Here is a 24,191-nt window from a genome sequence, read left to right on the forward strand (position 1 = left end):
CTTCATCTCTAAAACGGGGATAGTCTTCTAATCCACCCAGCTTGGATGGTTGTGGGGCTGGCTGCACTTGGGAGATGCTTTGTAAGAGATGATCTGATGTCCCGACATTACCGAGAGCATCACAGAAGCACCAGTGTGGGTTCCCAAGGGACCTGGAGCAGCTGGGGTGGAGGAAAGACAAAGAAGCAGAAAACAGTGCCTGAAGCCCTGGAAAAGGACACCAGCCCTGGGTGGAAAGTCAAGATGCCCAACGCTGCACCAGCTGGCTACTCAAGGCTGGGGATTGTCCTCAGCCCTTTTGACTTTGCTGTTGGCATTTCCCCTGCTAATTAACATGTCATGGGGGTGTCGAGCAAGAAAAACCCCAAACAATTGATTTGTCTGTTTGCCAGCACATCTGGGAAAAGACTGGGTGTGGGAGGTCAAAACAGGCTAGAAATCAGTGCTTCGTGTTCTCAAGGAAACACACGGATCTGTGGGTTTCAGTTCTCTGTTGCTATTGCTGATGGAAGCTCTGGGAAGTCAAGGTTCAACTGCAAACTCTCAACGGAGTAGCAGGCGGTTGGTAGCGGGGAGGAAGCATTTAAAGTTCATCTGGCTTTGTCAAGGGAAGGGTGACTCAGGGACCTGGCTGGTCCTTGGGGAGACTATTAATAAGTCATCTATCAAATGAATTCATCCACCCATCCATCCAAGTGCTCACTGAGCACCCAGATTCCATCTAGTCCTTTCTTGAGGGTGCTCTGAGTGTTTCAGGGAGAGAAGACAAGGATTTTGTTCTCTATGCATCCAGACTCACATTCAAAACAATCACAGCATAATTAAAAATTGAGTCTCCACCTTAATAAATGGTAATATTATCTGTATCAGTTAGTATTTTTCTGCATGATAGCTATTCCAAAGCTTGTTTTAAAACAACAACCATCTATTCAGCTCACAATTTAGTGGGTTGATAATTTGGACATGAGTTTGAGTAAACTCCAGGAGTTGGTGATGGACAGGGAGGCCTGGCATGCTTCAGTTCATGGGGTCTCAAAGAATCGGACACGACTGAGCAACTGAACTGAACTGAATTTGGGTTGGGCTCATCTGGGAGTTCTTTTGGTCTTAACTGGGTTCACTTGTATTTTTACAATCAGTTGGGACAGACTGGTCTAACGTGGTCTCAGCTGGAAACTTCTCTAAGCTTCACATGGTTTCTTGTCCTCCACTGGGTTAACCTGGGCTTGGTTACATGGGAGGGACAGGGCTCTGAATGAGAATGGAAACAGCAAGGTCTTTTGAGGCCCAGGCTCAGAACTGGCATGATGTCACTTCCACTGCATTCTATTGGCCAAAGTCAGTCATATGGTGAAGCTCAGATTTAAGAGGTAGGGAACTAGATTATGCTTCCTGGTGGGAAGGGCTGCAAAGTCACCTTGCAAGCGGTGTGCATACCAGGAGGGAAGGATTGGGGCCACTTTAGCAAACTGTTAACACACCATCCTTCTAGTTGCTCAGGACAGAAGATCTGGAATCCTTGTCTTCTGCCTCTCACACTTCACGTCCCATCCATCAGCAGATCCGGTCACCTCTTCCCTTGACATATGTTTCGGATCTGACTACCTCTTACCTCTCTGCCCCACTCCCAAGGAACAGCCATCTTTCTTGGTCTCTGCTTCTGCCCGTTTGTCCCTGCAGCCTGTTCTCAATATGGCAATCAGAGGGAGTCAAAGTTTGTCATTTCTCTGCTCAGACACCTTCCTATGGCTTCTCACTAAGAGTAAAAGCTAATTTCACTCAGAGTAAAAGCCAGTATCCTATAACGGCCAACAAGGTCCTGCACAGTCCCAACATTTATTCAGTTCAGTTCAGTTCAGTCGCTCAGTCGTGTCTGACTCTCCGCGACCCCATGAATCACAGCACGCCAGGCCTCCCTATCCATCACCAACTCCCTGAGTTCACTCAAACTCATGTCCACAGAGTCGGTGATACCATCCAGCCATCTCATTCTCGGTCGTCCCCTTCTCCTCCCGCCCCCAACCTTTCCCAGCATCAGAGTCTTTTCCAGTGAGTCAACTCGTCGCATGAGGTGGCCAAAGTATTGCAGTTTCAGCTTTAGCATCAGTCCTTCCAATGAACACCCAGGATTGATCTCCCTTAGAATGGATTGATTGGATCTCCTTGCAGTCCAAGGGACTCTCAAGAGTCTTCTCCAACACCACAGTTCAAAAGCATCAATTCTTCAGTGATCAGCTTTCTTCACAGTCCAACTCTCACATCCATCCATGACCACGAGAAAGACCATAGCCTTGACTAGATGGACCTTTGTTGGCAAAGTAATGTCTCTCCTTTTCAATATATTATCAAGGTTGGTCATAACTTTCCTTCCAAGGAGTAAGCGTCTTTTAATTTCATGGCTGCAATCAGCATCTGCAGTGATTTTGGAGCCCAAAAATAAAGTCTGACACTGTTTCCACTGTTTTTCCATCTATTTCCCATGAAGTGATGGGACCAGATGCCATGATCTTTGTTTTCTGAATGTTGAGCTTCAAGTTGAGCCCCCAATATTTATCTTACCTCAACTCCTACCATTCCCCCCTGCCCCTGTCTCATTCTGCTTCAGCCACACTGGTCTCCTGATATTCCTCAATGCCAGGCTCACTGTCAGTGCAGGGCCTTTGCACTTGCAGTTCTGTCTCCCTGGAAAACTCTTCTCCTGATATCTTCATGCTTTTTCAGCTCTTTACAGAAAAGTCACCTCAGTGAAGGTTTGTCTGGCCATCCTATTGAAAAATCAACTCCCCCTTCTCATCTTCCTTCCCTGTTTGTTTTCTTCCTAGCTTTTATCATCACTGATAAACGATGCTTTTTCTGATATACCTACTTACTGTCTAGACCAGTACTGTCCACTATAAAGTAAGAAAAATATAAATGAACATTTTCTAACAGCTACATTTTAAAAAGTATGGAATTTATTTTTAATAGATACATTATTTAATTCATTATATCCAAAACTTGTTATTTCAACAAAAAATCAGTTTGCCAAGTTTCTAATATTTTTTACAATGTTTTGTTGGTATAACACCTTTGAAGTCTGGTGCTGCAGACTTGTTTTACACTGACAGCCTTTATCAATTTAGACTAGCCAGTTTCACATGCAGAACTGTCACACACAGTCACACTGGTGACCACACAGGACAGTTCAGGATTAGATTATAGTCCCACGAGGGCACATGTTTTTGACTGTTATTCACGGCTGCATCCCAACATTAGAACAGTTCCTGGCAAGTAATAGGCATGCAGTAAATATCTGGTGAGTGGATAAGCCAAATTTAAAGTCAAATGCAATTGGCCAATCAAACGCATGTGGCCAGACAGCAAAAGACCTGTCGCTGGCTGTCTCCATCCTGGGAACTGCTGGGGCAGAGTTGTGAAGGAGATAAAGTCAGGCTTTCTCTCCCAGCCTCGCCACCTCACTTGGCATCTCAATGATTTTTCCGTTCATTCTGGACAGACAGAAAGTCTTGCAGGTTCATCCACACCCAACAGTAAGGACCTGATGTGCTACCCTCTTGGGAGTATTTGCATCTTAAAAGTGGGCGTGAGTGATGCTTAATTCAAAGCAATGACTCGTTCCTGGAGAATTGTTGGCTCCAGTGGGAATGCTATTACTGACATTCCTTGAGTGTCCCTGGTGTCCCAAGGTTCACCTCAGGAGCCAGGAGACCCCTAGAGACCATGCTTGGGGCTTGATGGGGAGAGAGAGGACTCTGAAGACGTAGGTTTTCCTTGAGCTTGTTCTCTGCACCCAGGCTGGAGGAGGGTGAGAGTGCTTGTCCTCTGTAAGGCATGTTCACAGGTGATGTCTTATGGCCATCCTGCCAGGTGGCCAGGTGAGGCCCCATGCACTCGCTCTGTGGATCAGAATCTCAGCACAGAGCTCAGAAGTGAGGAGACTCAGCTGTTCTCCTGTGCTCAGTCCTGGCCTCTGGGGGCTCTTGGTCCAGTTGGGGTGACTTGATCAAAGGGACATTGGCCTGAGATGATAACGATGCAGGATACCAGGTGATGAACAGTGTAGACATGGGCACAGCTGGACATGGCCTGCCTGGGGGGCCCATCGTGCTGGTGGAGGCAGGAGCCATCGCAGGCCAAGCCAGGGGCCCCAGAGGGGCCTACAGAGACCCCTGAGGTGACTGGACATGGGCCTGTGCTCTTTGAGGCATCTGGAACCTGCCAGCTTTGAGACGGTGAGAGTACCGTCTGCCTTTCGCCCTCCTCTCTCGTCCCTCCCCCTGCAGACGTCTCCTTCCTCTCTTCTCCTACAGCCAGTTCCCTGCTTCCCTTTCTCAGCTCTCACGGATTTTAACTAACGCCCTCCCTCCCTCCTTCCTCTCTCTTTCTTTACACAACCCCCCAACCCCACCCCTACACACACATCCCAGGGTGCCAGACCGACGTGCCCAAGGTTAGAACCAGTTGGGAGTGTAATTTAATTGCTCAGAATTTAATTTCAGGGTGAGACTAGGCTCTCCCCCCTTTCCCATGCCAAGACTCACTGGCTACTCTCTGAAATTCCATCATTAGGACTTCATGGTATGATCTTGCTAAAACATAGCCACTCCTGAGAAAAGCCATCACTGCAAGTCCATCATTGCCCGTCACAGTGAGTGGGCCCTGAGAGCCAGTCTGGGAGCAGGGCAGAGGAGGTACAGGAGAACACAGAGTCAGAAGGAACAGGATTCTCCCCGGGGGGAAAGGAGGCCAAGGAATGAGGTTAATCCCAGTCCTGCCCAACGTATTCACAGGGCCAGGCCTTTATGTGGGTGTCACATGAAAGGTCCATCTAGTCAAGGCTATGGTTTTTCCAGTAGTCACATATGGATGTGAGAGTTGGACTATAAAGAAAGCTGAGCGCCAAAGAATTGATGCTTTTGAACTATGGTGTTGGAGAAGACTCTTGAGAGTCCCTTGGACTGCAAGGAGATCCAACAAGTCCATCCTAAAGGAAATCAGTCCTGAATATTCACTGGAAGGATGGATGTTGAAGCTGAAATTCCAATACTTTAGCCACCTGATGCGAAGAGCTGACTCATTTGAAAAGACCCTGATGCTGGGAAAGGCTGAAGGCGGGAGGAGAAGGGGATGACAGACGATGCAGTGGTTGGATGGCATCACTCACTGATTCAATGGACATGAGTTTGAGTAAACTCTGGGAGTTGGTGATGGACAGGGAGGCCTGGCATGCTGCAGTCCATGGGGTCGCAAAGAGTCAGACACGACTGAACGACTGAACTGAACTGAACTGAACGTGTATTCTGCAGATCTCAAGAGAGTCTCAGAAGTGACTTTCTGAATTTGGTCTGTTTTGGGCACCAGGAAGGCTAATGTGAGGTGGGCCCAGGAAGCTGCCCTGGCACTTCTTGAAAGTTCTTGGGGCTTGGATTTTTTTTTTTTTAATTTACTCGAGTCTTTATCAAGAATATTAGACAAGTATGACCTAGAAGGAACTATATATGGTTTACAAGAAAGTTAACCAATGCCATCAACAGTGTAGGCCCCTCCTTCCTTGGCCAGGAATGGCAGGAGGCTTTCTGTTCTAGATCTGAAACTGTATCTTCTTCTGGGTTAGTTGGTTGTGACTCACACTGACCACTGGGTGTGCTGGGCCACCTCAGTCCACGGTGACTAGTAACTGGGTCCTTGCTGCTGCTGCTGCTGCTGCTAAGTCGCTTCAGTCGTGTCCAACTCTGTGCGACCCCATAGACAGTAGCCCACCAGGCTCCTCCGTCCCTGGGATTCTCCAGGCAAGAACACTGGAGTGGGTTGCCATTTCCTTCTCCAATGCATGAAAGTGAAAAGTGAAAGGGAAGTCGCTCAGTTGTGTCCGACTCTCAGCGACCCCATGGACTGCAGCCCACCAGGCTCCACTAGACGCATTGAAAGAATTCCCAATCCTCCTGTCTGCAGCATCTCCCGGATCAGTCTTTCTATGTTACATCTTCTCTCCTTGAGTTGCATTTCTTCCTCTGCCACCATGGAAAACCCCCCAAAGCGCTGAAATGCCGGGAGGTGACTGTTTTGCATACTTCCCAAGGTTTTTAGCAAGATGTTATTGCCTACATATTCATTTTTCTCCCTCCCTTCCTTCCTTTTTTTCTTCTGTGAGTTCTTACTACATGTCAAGATCTGTGCCATGCACTAGGAATACGGGTGCATGATATAGAGCTTGGTCCTTTCCCCAGGGAGTGAGGTCTCCTAACCATAGGTAGCCTCTACAAAATGCCCTTTTATGACTCTGGTGGGAATATTTTTATAGAGCTCATCGGCGTCAGACAAAAAAAGGCATCTTCCAGGAGAACTGTCTTCTGTAATTGCATCCTGTCTCCAGCTGACCTCGCACTCCTGGGCTCCCTTCCCTTACTCCTGATCTGTGACCACAACTGGAGCACGGATCCTTTGCTGTTTCCCGGAAGTTTGCTGTTTAATTATCTCATGCCCATGGGCAAGCAGGCTTCCTTAGGATGGAAAGTTCCCTCCCACCAGTGCTTCGAGAGCCAGGAATTCAGTTCATCGGAAGAAGCTGAGCTTTTCATTAGAGATCAAAGCCTGGCCCTGGGGAAGCATTCACAAAGTTGCTCTTGGCGGTAAAGAATCCCTCTGGGCATATCATTTCCTTTCTAAGCCTTGTTTGTTCCCGTTGGTCAGGAAACTAAACTATGCAGAGGAAGGAAAGCAGACCAAGAAGCCAAGCCAGGGAATATTCTTCTTTGGATCAAGCAACTGGATCAAAAGAGGTTAATTCAGTTTACCTGGAGTAAGTAAGGAGGCCAGGAAGAACAGCCTAAGCTGGGTTCTGGGCAGATGATCCATATCCTTCATCTCTGATTTCTGTGGGTTTCTTTGAAGTAGTTGTCTCACGAGGTATACCCCGACTTCCTGGTCCTGCCATTCAGACATCCCACAATTTTCACCCTCCTCCGTCTTTCCAGTATCATCTCCCCAAGCATCCTGCATCTGAGAGGATCACAAAGGATGTATTACCTAGCAACGTGAAACGTGAACGTGTCCCAGGATGGAGGAGTCAGTGGGGGCCATTGGGAGGCTCAGAAGATACAGGAAACCAAAGTTCTGAGCTGTATCAGTGCGGGAGGGAGAGGAGGCTCCCGGGGCTGTGTTGGGTAGGGGAGGGGGGCTGTCTTTGGTGGCCTGCCTGAGGCTTGCTCCTCCTCCTTGCACCTGCAGGTTTGGACCCTGAGTACTCCAGTGTGCTCTCTGCTTGTTGCCGCGTTCCTTCTTCTTTCCCCCTTCACCCAGAACAGGATTTCTGTGCCTCCAAAGACCAATCTGTCCTACCTATGCTCAGGCAGGGGGTAGATGCTGCAATGAATTTGCGTCATCTCCAGTGAGCACAAAAGGGGCCCTGGAGGTGTTCCAGGGCCCTCTCCCTCTCCGGTGTTCACACTCCTCTGCCAGGCAGCTGCCCAGCCTCTGCATGGACATGCCCAGTGATGAGGCACTTTGGAGGACAAGTGAATTCTAAGAAATGTCTCCCTAATATTGACCCAAATCCACCAAAAAGAGTGATTCCCTTTGCCTGAGCTGTTCCTGACCCAGAGTCTCCTCTGCGCTGCTCACACCTGGATTCCTCAGCTGTGCCTCCTTTCAGGCAACTCAAGTTCCCTCCCAGCCCTGGTCTCCTCATCAGACTTCAGTTTGGGTGTCCATATGAAAACAAGGTGCTCAGAATTGGTGCCAGGACCGTAGAATTTCCTCCATCCCTCTTTATCAGTTAAAACTGTGAATCGTAGGGCCAAAGCTTTACAAGGGAGGATTCCCAGGGACCCTGCTGAAGCAGCAGTTGCCTTTTGCCAGGAGGACCCAATGGGTTGCAAAGCCTACCTAAAAAGCTGGGCCTTGTTCTTAGGCCAGGGAAGAGGCCTGGGGCTGCCGGCCAAGGTGAACTGACTGGGCCTAGGCAATGTCAGCCACCACGGCCACTCCTCAGCATCTGTCACAGCAGAGATTCAAACTGCTTCTACGGGCACCAGCTGCTGGACCTTGTCACCCCCCCACCCCCGGTTACTCCCTTCGGAAGGAAAGGCTTCCTCCTGGGGGAGGCTTAAGATGGGGATGGGGGGTGGGGGGGTGGGGAGACCACCAGGGCCTGGGCAGTTGGGCTCCTCTCTAGACACTCCGTGTGGACCAGTGTGGGCACATGAGGAGCTGGTGCTGGGTGGGGAGACTCTGAAGTGCAGCAGAGGGTGGAACACACCACATGGGGACTCAGGAGGCCTGGACTCCAGTTCCAGCTCAGCCATAACTACCTGAAAGCACTTGGAAAAGCCATCCCCCTTCTCCAGCCTCCTCGAGATCCTCGTCTTGTAGAACAAAGGCTGTGTAGTCTCTGAACCTCATTTAACTCGTATATTCAAGGATTCCCTGCAGTTGTATATTTCCTTGTGTGTGTGTGTGTGTGTGTGTGTTAGTTGCTCAGTCATGTCTGACTCTTTGCTACCCCATGGACTGTAGCCCACCAGGCTCCCCTGTCCATGGGATTTCCCAGGCAAGAATACTGGAGTGGGTTGCCATGCCCTCCTCCAGGGGATCTTCCCGACTCAGGGATCAAACCTGGGTCTCCTGCATTGCAGGCAGATTCTTTACTATTTGAGCCACCAGGGAAGCCCGTGAATTTCTTTACTAGCAAATAGTCTAATAGTGAACTTTTCTAAGATAATGAGTCTTTCTCTTCTTTCTTTCCTTCTCTTTCTTCTCTCTCTTCTTCCCACTTCCCTGTTTTTCTTTCCCTTTCTCTCTTTTTCTCTCCCTTCCCTCTTGGAAGTTTTCTAAATCTTTCTAAGAACAAAGGACATTTACTGCATGGTATTTGTCCTGAAGTCACTCACTTTACACCCGGTTATTAGAGAGAAGATTTGTGCAGAAATGAAATGGGAAGTATAACAGATAGGCAAATGCCACAAATCCAATGGGAGATTCTGTCCCAGAGTTAACATTTGCCCTGGGTATTTAATGCTGACAGAATGCAGGCAGTCTTGGGAGGTAGGGTATGGGGTCAGGGATCAGGCAAGTCCCCTGGGGGTCCGGGAGAGGTCAAAGAGAAGGTCACAGGGAGCAGAGAGAGCGAGAAAGGCCAGAAAGGGTGTTTGCAAGGGATGGACTGCTCAGAACTGGCTTTAGGATGACACAGTAGCCACTGGAAGATGGATTTTAAGTCAGCACTGGTTGACTATGCCTCTCACCGCTTTGAGCTCACTTCCTGTGCTGGACATGGCACAGAACACACAGGATTGTCCCAGCAGGAGGTGGGCACTTGTGAACTGAGTGCATTGACTGCCCCGGGGTCCCCCACGAGCCAGACAAGAGGCTGAGCCAGAAGATGCCTGCCGTGCCCCCACCCCACAGCTGAGAAACATTAGCTAGCATGTAGGATGTGGTGTCATCATTGTGGGTCGCAGTCTGAGGCCCAGAGCAGTGGACTGTCCCTCCAGATCTGACAGCGAGGGGAGGCACCCTGGCCCTACGACTGAGCCCTTCCACGGGGTAACTCTCCCTGGCTCTGAAAGCCTCTTCGGTACCAGAGGTCTTTGGGGGCAGAAATCTGCTTTCAAAAGACCGATTTTCTTTGACACTTGAGAGCTGGGCTTTTCAGAGAGCAGCAGACTCTGGCTCCAGACCTGGCTTCAAGAAGCGCTCAGCAGAGACAAGGGGCAGCCTCCCAGGCTTGCTGGCCGGCTGGTCTCCATCCCTCCATCCCAGGGCCTGCGGGAGGGGGTCTCTTTGGCCCTTCCCTCCCCTCTGACTCTGCTGTGGGCACTGCCTTCCTGCTCTGCCTCCATATCTGAGGGAGAGAGAGAGGTGGGTCAATGACCTGAGGACAACAGGAAGCTGGTGCCTGAGAACTGGCCTGGGGAGAGGGGAAATGCCAGCTTCCCTGGAGACCCAGGAGGTTTGGTTCCATCCTTTTCTCCCAGGGTCCTGCACCCATCCCCGAGAGAAGTGGGGGAACTTTGGCCTGGTTGGCCGGGGGGTGGCCTGCAACCTCGTCCCTGAGGTCCCCACCAGCAGGAGGTGGTTATCCCCGGGGCAGTGGGGTGGGCAGCTGGCCCCTCTGGTGGCTGCCTCCAGCACTGCCTGCTCTTTCCCTTCCTTCTTGGTCTGAGGATTTGAAGACAGTGCCTCTCAGCTCTGGGGTCTGGAGGCCGAAAGCCCCCTTTCCTTGAGGTGATCAAGCTGGTGCAGGTGAGAATTCAGCTAGAACATCCGTCCAGCGCAGGACGCTGCCTGCTCTGGAGAAGCCCGTCTGGCCACACCGCTCCGCTGTCTCCACTGCCGTCCCTGCTTCCTGACTTCTCAGCCTGGCTCCTCTCAGCTCCCAACCAGCCTCCTCTGCCCCTTGCCTCCGTCCCATCGTCCCCAGAGGGTGCTCCGGGTGTCGGGCCTTGCGTCTGCCCTGCTCTCCTCCTCGGAAGGGCCTCTCACTTTATCAAGCCTCCTGGTTCCCGGGCTCCGCCCCTCCTTCCCGTTGACAGCTGCCTTTCAGTAAAGGCCTCAGTTCAAGCCTCCGCTCTGTCACTTACCAGACAAGTGTCAGTGAACCTTCCAGAGATGCGAGACCTCCGTCACTGTCTTCTTCTCCCACCTGGCCCACAGCCCGTGGCTCCCACATCCTCCGCTTCTCCTTCACCTTCCCCTCCCCATGGGGCTTGTCCTCTGATCCATGCACTCTCCAGCTTCCAGCCTTTTTGGCTCCCCACCCACGAGGCAGGAATCAAACACCAGCTCTTTTGGGGTGCCTGCGTGTGCCAGGTGGCCATTGGGCAAGGCCAGCACGGTGGCCTGCCCCATCCCAGCCCTGCCCTGGGAAACACCCCTGCTTGAAGGTGCTCCCAGATAGCTCTCAGAGGGACCCGACAGCACCAGTTCCAGAATGCTAAGATGCACATGTTTCTTTTCACATTACTGAAACTACTGTGTGTCTGATACTTTGCTGTGCTCCTTTAATGTGGTGCTTAAAAAAAAAATGTAACCCCTCTTTTTCCCCCACTCCCTAATTATTTTATTTAGTTCACAATGAATCTTCCAACTGATGTCATTTCAGCCCTGGGGAAATAAGATAAATGGACAGTATAGTCAAGGACATCTGGAGATTATTTTTTTAACCCAAAGGAGTAACTCTAATGGGAAAAATTGCAGGCTGTCTATTGATGGGGGCATTGTGGGATGTAAGTGTTATTCAGATGTCACTGATCGTTGGCTTGCCAGGGGCCCAAATTGTGTACCCTAAGAACTTCACTCCTCTGCCCTTAGAGACCACGTACAGCAGCCGCTATCTGCTGCTTTCATAGGTGCAGGACACAGGCTGGGGGAGGCCGGGGCCCCAGAATGGGTGTCTTCTGCCTTTAACTACCTTCTGAGTAGGGCGGCTGAGACTGACAGCCCTCTGGGGATGGAGATGAAAGGGGAGAGGGGCACAGAACCCCAGAACGGAGATCAAAGGACTAGTGCACATAGAAATTGCCTGAAACAATTCGGGACCTACAGATACTTCGGTTCACTTTTGCTGCCCGCCCAGGAGAGAAGGCAGCCGTGTTCACTGCCCAGCGCATCGGCTGGAGGCACAGGTTACCGGAGGGTGGAAACCTCTCCAGGTTGGGGTGGTGGCCCATCTTCTTCCTAAGGGGCCTCCACAGGAACCTGAAAGGCTTCCCCCCTCACAGGGTGGGCGCCCTCATGGCAGGAGGGGACTGTGGGAGGAAGGTAGCTGCTGTTCCCTGTGATGGGAAAGACTCCACCAGTGCCTGAGGTGAAGGATGCCAGCCCGCTCGGCCTGATCAGGCCCCGGGCGCTGCAGCTTTAAAACCGAGAGCTCACCCCAGCCCTACTGGCCACCTTCCTTCCCTCTCAATTTCATATCAGTTTGCCTTTAACTGGCCTCAGCATGGCAGTCCCCCCGAGCCCCTGTCTTTCCCTCAGTCCCTCCAGCAGTCAGTCAACCAGCTATTCACTGAGCACCAGCTCCAGGGAGGCGTGTCGGGATCCAGAAACAGCGAAACACAAAGCTTGGCCAGCTGGGGGCGGCAGGCATGAAGTCACAGCCCAAGGTAGCTGCTGCCAGGTGCCAAGGGAGTGGTAGCGACAAGGCCTTCTATAGGAACACAGAGGAGGAAGGCGTCCCTGGGGGCTGGTGGGCAGGAGAGGCATTTTTTGAGTTGCCATGATATGACCTTTAAAGGTGGAGAAGGCAGCCACCAGCGTGAGCAATGGCCCCGGAGTGGGAATGTGGATGTCTGGAGATTCGAGGGGTCCAGCGTGGATGACGGTGAAGGGTTTGGTGGGGGTGGTGGGGATCAGGAGGATGGAGCTGGACGATCAGGTTAAGGTGTGTGAATCTCACCAGCAAGCCAGGGGGGCCACTGGCAGACACATTAGCAAACTTGGCTAAAATGCTTTGCTCTGTGTGTGGAGCTGGTCTTTTTCCTTTAGAGCTGCACTGTCCAACAAGGAAGCTGCTAACTGCAAGTGGTCAAGATGTTCTGTGCTAGGTGTACCCTGGATTTTGACAACTTAGTATGAAAAAAAATGTAAAATATCACAATACTTTTTAAAAAAATAATTTCATTTATTTATTTAGGCTGTGCTGGGTCTTCACTGCAATGTGTGGAGAGCACACTGGCTTCAGTAGTTGTGAAGCACAGGCTTAGTTGCTCTGCATGTGGAATCTTCCCAGACTAGGGTTTGAACCCCTGTCTCCTGCATTTGCAGGCAGATTCTTAACCACTGGGCAAACAGGAAAGTCCCTCAATACATTTTTATATTGAGTATATGTTGAAATAATAACATTTTGGATATACTGAGTTCAGTTCAGTCGCTCAGTCCTGTCTGACTCTTTGCGACCCCATGAATCGCAGCATGTCAGGCCTCCCTGTCCATTACCAACTCCCGGAGTTCACCCAAACTCATGTCCATTGAGTCGGTGGTGCCATCCAGCCATCTCATCCTCTGTCGTCCCCTTCTCCGCCTGCCCCCAATCCCTCCCAGCATCAGGGTCTTTTCCAATGAGTCAACTCTTCGCATGAGGTGGCCAAAATATTGGAGTTTCAGCCTCAGCATCAGTCCTTCCAATGAACACCCAGGACTGGCCTCCCTTAGGATGCACTGGTTGGATCTCCTTGCAGTCCAAGGGACTCTCAAGAGTCTTCTCCAGCACCACAGTTCAAAAGCATCAATTCTTCAGCGCTCAGTTATACAACAAACGTTATTAAAATTACATTCACCTGTCTCTTCTGACTTCTTTAAAGGCGGATACTAGAAAATCTACGATTACATACATGGCTCACACTGTAACTGAGCAGACAGTAGTGGATTGGAGTCTTCACAGTATTCTTTGTTTTTGTCACCCCATTCCTTCCCTCCGCAGCCGTGGCTGTCTTTCACTTCGTTAGCTTCGACAGCTCTCCATTCCTCTCTTGCCCTCTTTCCTTCGGCCGCGTGGCCTTCTCCTCCTTTTTTACAGTTGTGTTGATGATAGATGGTGGTGAGGGAGAAGGAGGAAGCCAGAGCCAGCTTGCTCAGGCCACAGGCCCTGGGCTCATGGAAGCCAGAATTCACCAAACAGGGAGGCCTACTGATTTGTAATGCTTGTGGGAGTTAAGATTCTGGATAATTCTTTTCTGGCTTACTTGCAGTGAGCCAGAAATACATTTTAGTTCCATTTTGTTTTGCAAATATTCATTAAAAATTTTTTTTAAAAAACCTATCAGTGACATGCATGTCATTTACAAAGACAAATAACTCCAGTACAAGACACATTTAGTAAAACAGGGATTGTCTGCCCTTCATCCTCCCCACCCCAGCCCCACCACTAGAAGCTCAACACTCCCAGCTCTTCTTCAAGTATTTACTTCCTGAAATACATAAATTACTAAGTGCTAAGTACTAATACTGCTATTTGTTGACTTTTCAATTTTGACATTGTCTATTTTCTTCTTATTATGGAATAAATGTCCTTTTCTGTTCTAAAATAGTTTATTAATGCTTGTTGCATTATTAATATATAGAGATTGTTCACTGCTGAACCAAGTGGTACATAATAATTACACTTTCTGAACAATATTTTCCCTTCCTAGAGGTAATAATTGCCTGCCTTCTATGGCAGTTTTATAAATTCTTACCAAATGCTCTATAAAATTGGAAGATGTCTTCCAGTATTATTTTATTGTGGCTGAATCTAACGGTCACCCTATGTTTTTTTATCTACCCCCAGATACCTTCAGCGCACCCTCCCTCCTGCCCCCCTTGAAATGGTTGCTGGAGGGTCTGTACAGCTGTGTGCTTGGGAAACGCCCTCTCTTCCAGGTGTCACCCTCTATTTCTTTGCTCCTTTCTCTTGGTTTGCATCAGTACCTCTTTGAGAAAGGGTGCAGAGAAGTTTAATTTTTTTGAGACCTTGCATGTTTGAAAACAGTCTTGTTCTATTCTTATGCCTGATTAAGTTTAGCTGGACACAGAATTCTAGATTGAAAATCCCCCCTCCCCTACCTCTGCCGTACCTTGAAGGCAGTTGCTCCACTGTTTTCAAACTTCTGATATTGCTGTTGAAAAATCTGGTGCTATCCTGCTTCCTGACCTTCGAATGGGACTGGTGTGCCTTCTCTCTGGAAGTTGTGAATCATTGCCCCCAGTGCTTGGGGGTTTCCCAGTGAGATGCCTCACTGTGAGGTTCTCCCCACTGAGCACTCAGAGGGCCTTTTCTATCTAGAAGCTGACCTTCAGTTCTGCGAAAATTTTTAAATACTTTTTTCCATAATTTTTTCCATTTTTTTCTCTTACCAGAAAAACTGTGGGTTCTTCTGACTGAACCCTTCAACTTTGGCATCTTTCTCCTCATCTCCTTGTTTTCTTGTTTTGCTTCCTCGGAAATTACCCCAGTGTCACCTTCCAACCCTTATGCTAAATTTCAGCGTTCACCTCTTATATTTTTGAATTCCAAGCGTTCTCTTGTCTCCTCATTGCTCCTTTTAAAGGAGCTTACAGTTGTTTCATGGACCCAATATCTTACTTTTTCTGAGGATATTAATTTAAACGTTTTGAAGTTTATTGGTCTTTTTTTTTTTTTTTGCATCCCTGCATTACTTCTGTTCCTGAGTTTTTCCTTTTCTTTTTTTTAATTTAGTATATTCTTCCTCTCTTTTCACTTTTCCTCAAGAGACTAGCTATCGTTGGCTAGCTGTTCACATTGAAGAGTAGGTCACTAAAACTTCCAGAAGCTCTGTGTCTATGTGTGGACCTTTCAACTTATGGGCTTTATTATGCAGTGGCCAGCTGAGGACTCTACCATTTTATTGGGTACTGCCAACCAGAAGGATCTGTTGAGCTCTTTCTGGGACCAGTTTCCAGCCTGGAGCTGTGGGGTGTGGGGGGACAGTGGAGAGGCACATGATGGGCAGTATCCACCGAACCGAATGCCAGAAGGGAACAGAGGTTTCCAAAGTTCCATGTATGGACTGTCACTTCACCCCCCGGTTGGAGCACAGTGCTGCATCCCGGTCCTCCACTACTGTGGCCTTTCTGGCTCAGTTTCCCTGAAAAATGCCGGGGTGAGGGAGGGGCAGTCACTGCACTGCAAAGGGCAGAACTGCTCCTCATACAGGTTGGCAACCAGCCTCCCCATTCTCAGCGCCACCATCTCTCCCACCTTCCAAAGGAGTCACCACCTCCAACTCCACACTGTTTCAGCATGTGTGGCAAGATCTATCCACTGCACCTTATTCTGTGAGTGTTTAGCTGCTCAGTCGTGTCCACCTCTTTGCGACCCCACAGACTGCAGCCCGCCAGGCTTCTCTGCCCATGGGATTCTCCAGGCAAGAATACTGAGTGGACTGCCCTTTCCTTCTCCAGAGGATCTTCCAGACCCAGGGATCGAACCCTGGTCTCCTGCATTGCAGGCAGATTCTTTACCATTTGAGCTACAAGGAAGTCCACACCTTCATTAGGTGCTTTGTTTCCAATTTCTCAGCTCTGCTAATTCCTCCATCTGCTGTCTGTCTTCCAAAAATCTGTTGACATTTGTTTCCTGCTGGTGTCACGTCTCCTGTTCTCCCTGTCCTTGCCTGTTTATTTTCTCTTTATTCCTTTGCCCTCATTTCAGTGAGGTTTGGGAAGGAACAGATATGTGTTGAACCTGTCACATTTAACAGGAAGCCTCTTTAAAGCTTCCTGAGGTGTCAAGTCTACTTCCTTCCTTATTAAAGGACTCCAATGCTGAGAGCTGGATCTCTGCTTACGGAGAAGTTGCAAGACTTTCCCATCATCAAGGTTAATTTTATTTAGAAGGTGGTGGAGACTAGATTAAATTTAGTATTCTTGCCTGGGATTTCTCAGGCAAGAATACTGGAGTTGGTATCCATTTCCTTCTCGAGGGGATCTTCCCAACCCAGGGACCAAACTTGGGTCTCCTTCACTGCAGGCTGTTTCTCTAAGCATCTATCTTAAAAGGTAGCAGGTTCAGTAAAGTTGCCTGGGAGAAATTTAAGAAAGCCAAACTGTCTCCTGGGACCTTAAAATTCCTTTAACTAGTGTGTTAATTTAAAAGAGAACACTTATCTATTTATTAAACAAAATACACCTCCTCCCTCCAACACTTCTGCACTGAGCCTTTACCAGGCAGCACTGATGATCATTTGTATATAAAAATAATGACACTGTTGGGTTCTAATGAAGGTTTTGAGTTTCACCGGCTGCAGGTTGCCGGTAGGGGGAGATGAGACCCGTGGGGGAGGGCAGCAGGGCTAGTCCTCATGGGGTCTTTCTCATTGCTTCTCCAGGTGCCCCCTTTCAAAGGTCTCAGCTTCCTCACGCTACCTCCTGCCGCCACTTCCACCTGGGCCCCCCGCAGCCGCAGCAGCTCGCTCCCGACTTCCCCCTGGCCCACCCCGTGCAGTCGCAGCCGGGCCTCAGCGCCCACATGGCCCCGGCCCACCAGCACAGCGGCGCCCTGCACCAGTCGCTGACCCCGCTGCCCACCCTGCAGTTCCAGGACGTCACAGGTCCCTCCTTCCTACCTCAGGCCCTGCACCAGCAATACCTCCTGCAGCAGCAGCTCCTGGAAGCCCAGCACCGCCGGCTGGTCTCGCACCCCAGGTGTGTGCGCCACGTGTGCGAGGGTGGGCGGGGCCGGGGCGGGGCCCAGGGCCGACCCCGGGTTTCCTGCCAGGCTGGGCCAGCCATCAGTCAGCAAAGGAGTCTCCCTGGAGGAGGCAGCTTTTGCGCTGGTTAGAGGCGTTCATTCCGGGTAGTGAGCACGGCTTTAACCTGACACCGGTTCCCTCCGTTGCTAGTGTGTGTCCTTGTCACATGGCCCAGGTAGCTGGTCAGGAGCCCGGTAACTAGTGGGCTAGGATGCTCACGGTAGACTTTTGCATGGTGTGGGAGACTAGACTAGGGGACCCCTCGCACCCTCTCAAATGTTAGGGTCACCTGATTCTAACACTGGAGGTCCCTAAGGGATGCCCTGGGTCAGCCCTGCCCACAAAGAGCCCATCATGTGGTTGGAGAGACCAACAATGAAACGAATGCAAAATTAAATGAGACAGTACTAATCAAATGGGGCCGAACTGACCGTGGGACCTTGGGCAAGTCACTTCCCCTCTCTGAGTCTCAAACGTTAAGAGAAGGAGTTGTCCAAGATAAGTGTTTCTCTAACATTTTTGTCTCAGGACATTTTACACTCTTAAAAATTATTGAGGACCATAGCAAACTTTTGCTTATGTGGGTTATGACTATTGATACTTAACCCTATTAGAAATTAAAAATGAAAAATATTTAAATACTTGTTAATTCATTTAAAAATGACAATGACAAAGTTATATTAATACCAGTAATGTTTTTCAAAAAAATAGCTATATATAAATACAGTAAAAAGACTGACTTTTAAAAATTATATATTTGCAAATCTCTTTAATGCCTGGCTCGATAGAAGATAGCTATATTCTCAAGTCTGCTTCTGCACTCACATTGTAGCTGAATCACATGTCATGTAGTTTCTAGAAAATTCCATTGTTTACTTGTGAGAGAATGAGAGTGAAAAAGCAAATACATGATAGTATTATTATGAAAATCATTTTGACCTCAGAAACCCTGTGAAAGGGACACAGGGATTGCCAGGGGTCGCTGGAGCATACTTTGAGCATCTCTGGACATGATGGTCTTTAAGGCCCTAAGTGCTCATATCTATAGAGGCTGGGGTACCTGGGACAGAGGGTAAGTATTGTAGGAGGTCAGAGGAAGGAGAGGTCACCATGATCTAGAGTGTTCTGGGAGGCCTTCCTGGAGGAGGCCCACTCCTGGGCCATGAAAACTGGGAAGCGTGTGCAGAAGGGTGGAGGAGAGAAGAGCATGGTGGCAGCAGAGGGTGTGGGTGCATAGACATGGGAGATGCTACGGGAGGCAGGTCTGTGTGTCCTGAATGCAACCCACCGAGGACAGAGGGAAGGAGAAGGAGAAGGAGCAGAGGAGGCAGAGAGCCTGGGTGAGACAGTAGGCCTGCAGCAGTTAGACCCAGGGAGCGGCCTCGGGGTAGTGGGCAGCCCACAGACAGCGGGACTGTCTGAGTTATGAGCTGCTGCCCAGGAAGCTTCCTTGGAGCTTGGGAAGAGGGCTGAAGGCCTCTGCTCCATACGTAGGCGTGGGTGGGGGCCGCCGGGGGCTCAGCACTCTTGCAAGCTGGGCTGGCCCGGGCTGCCCTGACGCCTGGGTCCTCCTTCCCTTCCGGTGCAGGCGGAATCAGGAGCGCGTGTCTGTCCATCCGCACCGCCTCCACCCCAGCTTCGACTTCGGCCACCAACTACAGACGCCTCAGCCCAGGTACTTGGCTGAGGGCACTGACTGGTGAGTCTTTGGGGCCCCTGGGGGAGGGACAGAGGAGGGTCTTGCCCGGTCCATGGAGCGCCTGTTTCCTTCATATCAGTGACGCGGGAGTCCTAGTCTTCAAGCCCCAGCTTTTGCCCTGTCCCCAGACACCTTCGGAGCCAGATGGGCCCCCAGGGGCCTAGTTCTGGCAGCAAGCTCAGATGTGGCTAAGCGCCACCACGTGCCCGTCCTGGGGCTCGGTTCTCGTGGCTCTTCCTGGAAGGAGCTGACAGGGATGCAACGCATTTCCCAAGTCCTGGGAGTGTTGTGAACCAATAGTCCTTGGGAGGAGGGCAGATAGGAGAGTCTCAGGAGCTAGCATGATGGTCAGGGAAGGCTTCCTGGAGGAGCTGGGCCTTGAGGAGTCCAGAGAGAAGTGCCAGGGCATGCCAGCCATGCAAAAGAGGCTCAGGGAGATAGAAGCAGCCAAGTTGGGGGCAAGGCCTGGGGAGACTGCCTGGGGAGAGGATCAAGACTTGCTTGAGGGGTCTTTGTAGGCAGTGGGACCTTGTGAAGTCTTCCCACAATCTCCTGAACTCAGGACACAGGTCTTTCTTGCCCTGAGATGCAGTGCAGATGCCTGGTTTTAGGACCTTGGTCTCACCCTACTCACAGCTCAGGGAGGGCTGACCTAACCTAGGATCAGAACCAAACACCCCAACACTTGAAAAAAAAAAGATGTGCATTTCACTAAAGTACTTAGCGGTAAAGGGCATCATGCCTGCAACTTACTTTTAAATAGTTTAGAAAAAAAAATCCATGGGGAACTGTGTATGGGTATATGTAAGTAGGGATGTAAGGATGGATGAATGGAGAGAGAAGGAAAAGGAAATGCAGTAAAGTAGTGAAACTCTAACATTCGGGGAATCTGAATGAAGAATAACCAGGAATTGTTTGGTGCTGTTCTTGCAACTTTGAGGTTAAAAAAATATTTTTTCTTTAAAAGAATGTAAAAACAAAAAAACCTCAACGAAAGGGAATGGACTATTTATAAAACAGACATACAGTAGATTCATTACTCAGCCATTTAGTCAGGCTAACTTTCATGGGCAAGGGTTGCTTTGGCAACGCAACCAGGATTGGACACCCAGGAGCGGTTCTGAGGGGCAGTTCTGGTTGATTGGAAGTTAAATGTGCTTCTAGGTGCAGGAGAGGGTTGTTTTCACAGGTTCCATCATCTCCAGTCCTCACTAGTTCTCAAGTTTTCTCTGATAGATTTAAAGCTTCCTTAAGAGATTGTGTCACAGCCAGCTTCAGCCCAGCCTCTTTCTAATTAGCACATTCAAATTAGGAAGATTTAATTGTTGTTTGGATGAAATTCTGTCCCTCAGCTGGCAAGTCAATTCAATTTCATTCACTTCAGCACACAGAGCACCCAGGGTCCTTGTGTGCAGCTGAGGGGTCTGAATACACACACGGGGTCCCACATGGTGACACAGTGAGGGTGACACTGCAGAGATGTCAGGAGGAGGGTGTTGCAGGTAAGCCTGCTTGCTTTAAGTCTCCTGTCCTCCCCAAATTTAGGTTGCTCTGCATTCCTGACCCCTGCCTGCCCCGAGAACTGGGAGAGACTGGGGCCCTGAGAGGCTGGGAGGCCCCTGTGCCCAGGGCCACCTTGGGCTTTTCTGCCTGTCCCGTCCCCACTTCCCAAGCAGGAGGCCCCCTCTCCTCCCTGTAATGAGCTCTGCTCCAGCAAGGGCCAGCCTAGTGGTGACGAGAGGCTTTACATACCCGCCCCCCTTCTTTTCCAGGGAGGTCTCTTCTGCCAGGAGATGCAAGGTTCTGGAAATTAGATGACAGGAAATGCATTAGAGGAGGGGCCGCTTTCACACTCTGCAAGGAGCCCTGGGAGGGAGGAGGTGGCGAGTCTGTCTGGACCCAGCCCCCCTGCCCCTTTCCTTTAAAGAACCATCTGCCCTAATCATTCCAGGAACCGGCCCCCAGAGCCTGGTCCAGCCCCAGGCCTGAGGCTGACTGGCCTTTCCCTGAAATTTAGGAGATTTCAGCTCTACCCAAGTAACTGCTCTTAGCTGAGCACCCTGGCCTGAGAGTGTGTGGGAGCAGCAGGCCTTGGGGGATAAATACCTGCCACGAAGTTCCCCTTTCTGGCGTAGGCCTGGTAACTTGACCACAACTTTGTGCCCTGCTCCAGTGTCTCCATTCTCATTGTGCTCCTCTGACTCCGTCCAGGGTTCGTGGTTCCATCTCTGCCCCCACTGCAGGCCACTCCACCACCTAGCCCTAGCCCTGCTTGGGCAGCTGGGACAGGTAGAGAGGGGGCATGGAGATGAGAGCCCCCTGGCTTCCTTCCCCTGCAGGCAACTGTTCAGGGATCCTGGGTTTGGGATCAGAGTTTTGGTGAGATGATAAAAGGGGATCCCAGAGCCCACCCAGGTCCACCCTGGGCAAATCGCCCCACTCATCTTGAGGGTGAAGGTGTCTTTTGCTTCTCTAGTCAGCATTCTCGGAATTGGAGTGATTCTATTCTCAAACCTTGGGACTTTGCTTTTGGTAGAATTCCCTGAACATCTCTCTGCAGCTGTGAATCTGCAGGGACTGCTGGGCAGCTGCTAAGAGTCCGAGTTTCTGCCCATGAGGTGCCCATGGAACTCCTTTTGTCGAGGCAGGTCATAGGATGAGCCCAGCTGAGGGTCAGAAACCCCGGAGTCCCAGACTGGCTAGCCCAGGGCTGTGGATCGGGCACTGCCCTTCTTCAGGCCTCCGCTGGGCCTGCAAAATGAGGGGTTAGACTCGGAGGATTTCTAAGTTTACTTCCAACCAACTCCAAGAGTTACCTCATTTCCCAAGGGGGCAGACTCATCAGGAGTTGTTCCAGGGATCTGGGCTTTGGCCACCTGATGCAAAGAACTGACTCCTTGGAAAAGATTCTGATGCTGGGAAAGATTGAAGGTGGGAGGAGAAGGGGATGACAGAGGATGAGATGGTTGGGTGGCATCACCGACTCAATGGACATGAGTTTGAATAAGCTCCAGGAGTTGGTGATGGACAGGGAAGCCTGGCGTGCTGCAGTCCATGGGGTCACAGAGAGTCAGACACGACTGAGCGACTGAACTGAACTAAACTGATGGAAGAAACACAGGAATATGTTTACATCACACAGTTCAGACATCACAGATGGAAGCAGATATTCCTCTCATGTTCCTCACGTTTTACACAAATTGCATTTGCTCGGCACCCTTTGGTTTGCTATATTCCCTACACCCTGGCACTCAGGTTGAAACCTGAGCAGGTTCAGCTTCAACTCGCAATTGCTGGTGAAAACACTTCAGAGGAGATGCTGGGTTCTTCCAGTTGGTTGAAAAGCTGGTTGACTCTCCTATGTGATTTTAATAGTAATTGATGATCTTCCCCCAGGTCCTTTATTTCTTTAGGAGACGTGAGAAGGTGACAAGCAATTCAATCATTCTTTATTCACTTATTACACAGAAAACTTTCATAAAGAGCAATTTCCCTTCATCGTGATTTGGTTACCCTGAAGTACAGTTAATAGAGGAAAGACAGAATAAATGTTTGGTTCTTCTCCTGTATTTATTAGTTTTCAAAATGAAGCGTTGGCTCCCTAGCATCCTTCAAAGGGGACCGATGTGCTTTAGCATCATTTCACGCCCCTGGATTTGAACTTATTTGATGTGTTTCAACCTATTGCAGTTACACTCATTGATGCAAAATGTCCAGACTCTGCGAGTGGGGGCCTCTTCAGGATGGTTCCTGAATCCTTTGACCTGACCTTGATGACTTCCTTGGTTTCAATTATGACAAGATGTTTCAATCTCATTTTGCACATTTTTTTTTATACTCAGACCTGAACTTAGCCATTTTTTCAAGAAACTCTGGTTCCTTTTCAGTATTAACTGATTGATTACTAACTGAAGTGAATTTCCTGCACTGTTAAGAATGGGGGCAGTGGTTCAGGAGAGTTTCCTGCCCCAAGGCTGCAGGCCCCTTTCCTGTTATTTTCTTAAAGTGGTCAAAGCATGGCCTCTGACCCCTTCACTTTATCTGGACCTGTCTTTCCTTTGCTTTGAATCTGTGTCTGGCTTATCTGGATTTCTCTTTCAGCATTTCTCTTAGGAATGGACTTTGCCTTGGGAGGGAGATTTGTGCACTAGTCCCAAGTTGTATGAGGCTCAGAATGTTCTAGCTCCTTTGGATCTTGCAGAGCCCTTCCTTCTCTGAGTCTTGCTTCTCTTTGTCCTAAAGAGGGGGATGGACTAGGCGGGACTGGCTCCCTTGCCTCTGTGGCAATTCATGACCCTGATTATACTCGATGGGCTTGATGTCTGGGGTCCCCTCGCACCCGACGGCTGAAGCCCCTGTGCCTCACTGTGGCCCTGTCCCTGCAGGGATCTCAGTGTGGACGCCGGCTTGAGTTCTGCTCAGTTCCAGGTGCGGCCCGTCCCTCAGCACTATCAGCATTACCTAGCAACTCTTCGAATGCACCATTTTCCCCGAAACTCCTCCTCCACGCAGATGGTGAGTGAGAGGCTTTGCCGGGCGACTGAGTCCTCTGCCGCCTGTTGGTGCCAATGGTGGGCTGAGGCCTGCGGCTCTGTTCCCCTGTGACCTGCACCCCTGTGCCCACGCCCAGGCAGGTCCACTGCAACCTTTCCCTCCCAACTCCCAGTCCCAGTCAGGCTTGAAGAGGAAAGAAAGGAAAGCTGCTGGGCTAGAAGCTAGCACTGCTGGAAGGAGGGGTGGGGGTGCTGGGGGAGGAGCAAGGGGCAGTGTGGCAGGCTGTGGTCTGGGGGCGCTGGGGGTGTGGGGATGGAGGTAGGAGTGAGTGAGGATGGGGGGTGGTTGGGGGAAAGGCCCAGGGTTAAGAACAAGCAGGGTAGTCCCCAAACCCCATATGACCTCATTTAGGGTGGACGCCTCCCTGGGCTCTGGTTTTACTGATCTGTGAAATGGGATGAAGACACCTGGTGTGGGAACATAAGAGACCCCCAGAGGTGGCCCTTAGGGCTGCCTGCCGGTCTGGGGCGGCCTCGTGTGGAGCGTAGGCCTTCAGCACTGCAGGGGCAGGGACTGTGGGAGGGTCAGGTTGGGTTTGGGGGCCTTTGCGTTCCTGGCATCCCAAGCTTCCTGATGCTTCATGAATGAGGGTGAAGTGAATCCGTTAAGGCAGCTGAAGACCTACTGAAAATCTTATTTCCAGACATCTTCTCCACGCTGCTGCCCTCAAGTGTTAATTCTGCCCTTCTGGCACTGCCTTTGCCCTTTAACCATCCAGCACCTCAGTCTCTTCACTTGTAAAGTGAGAG

At 50.2% G+C, this 24,191-nt stretch overlaps 1 protein-coding gene across 1 annotated transcript in view; it reads left to right on the forward strand.

Annotated features, from left to right (window-relative positions):
• Positions 1-24,191, forward strand: part of ARK2C (arkadia (RNF111) C-terminal like ring finger ubiquitin ligase 2C) — a 106,013-nt gene that overhangs the window by 72,934 nt on the left and 8,888 nt on the right. The window contains exons 2-4 of the mRNA XM_055416818.1: positions 16,827-17,142; positions 18,778-18,888; positions 23,274-23,403. Coding sequence (XP_055272793.1) covers positions 16,827-17,142; positions 18,778-18,888; positions 23,274-23,403 — 557 coding nt within the window. The remainder of the gene's footprint in view (positions 1-16,826; positions 17,143-18,777; positions 18,889-23,273; positions 23,404-24,191) is intronic.

The sequence above is a fragment of the Moschus berezovskii genome, chromosome 28 (assembly GCF_049115385.1).
Source record: "Moschus berezovskii isolate FMDL1 chromosome 28, NW_MosBer_1.0, whole genome shotgun sequence".
Taxonomy (NCBI): Eukaryota; Metazoa; Chordata; class Mammalia; order Artiodactyla; family Moschidae; genus Moschus; species Moschus berezovskii.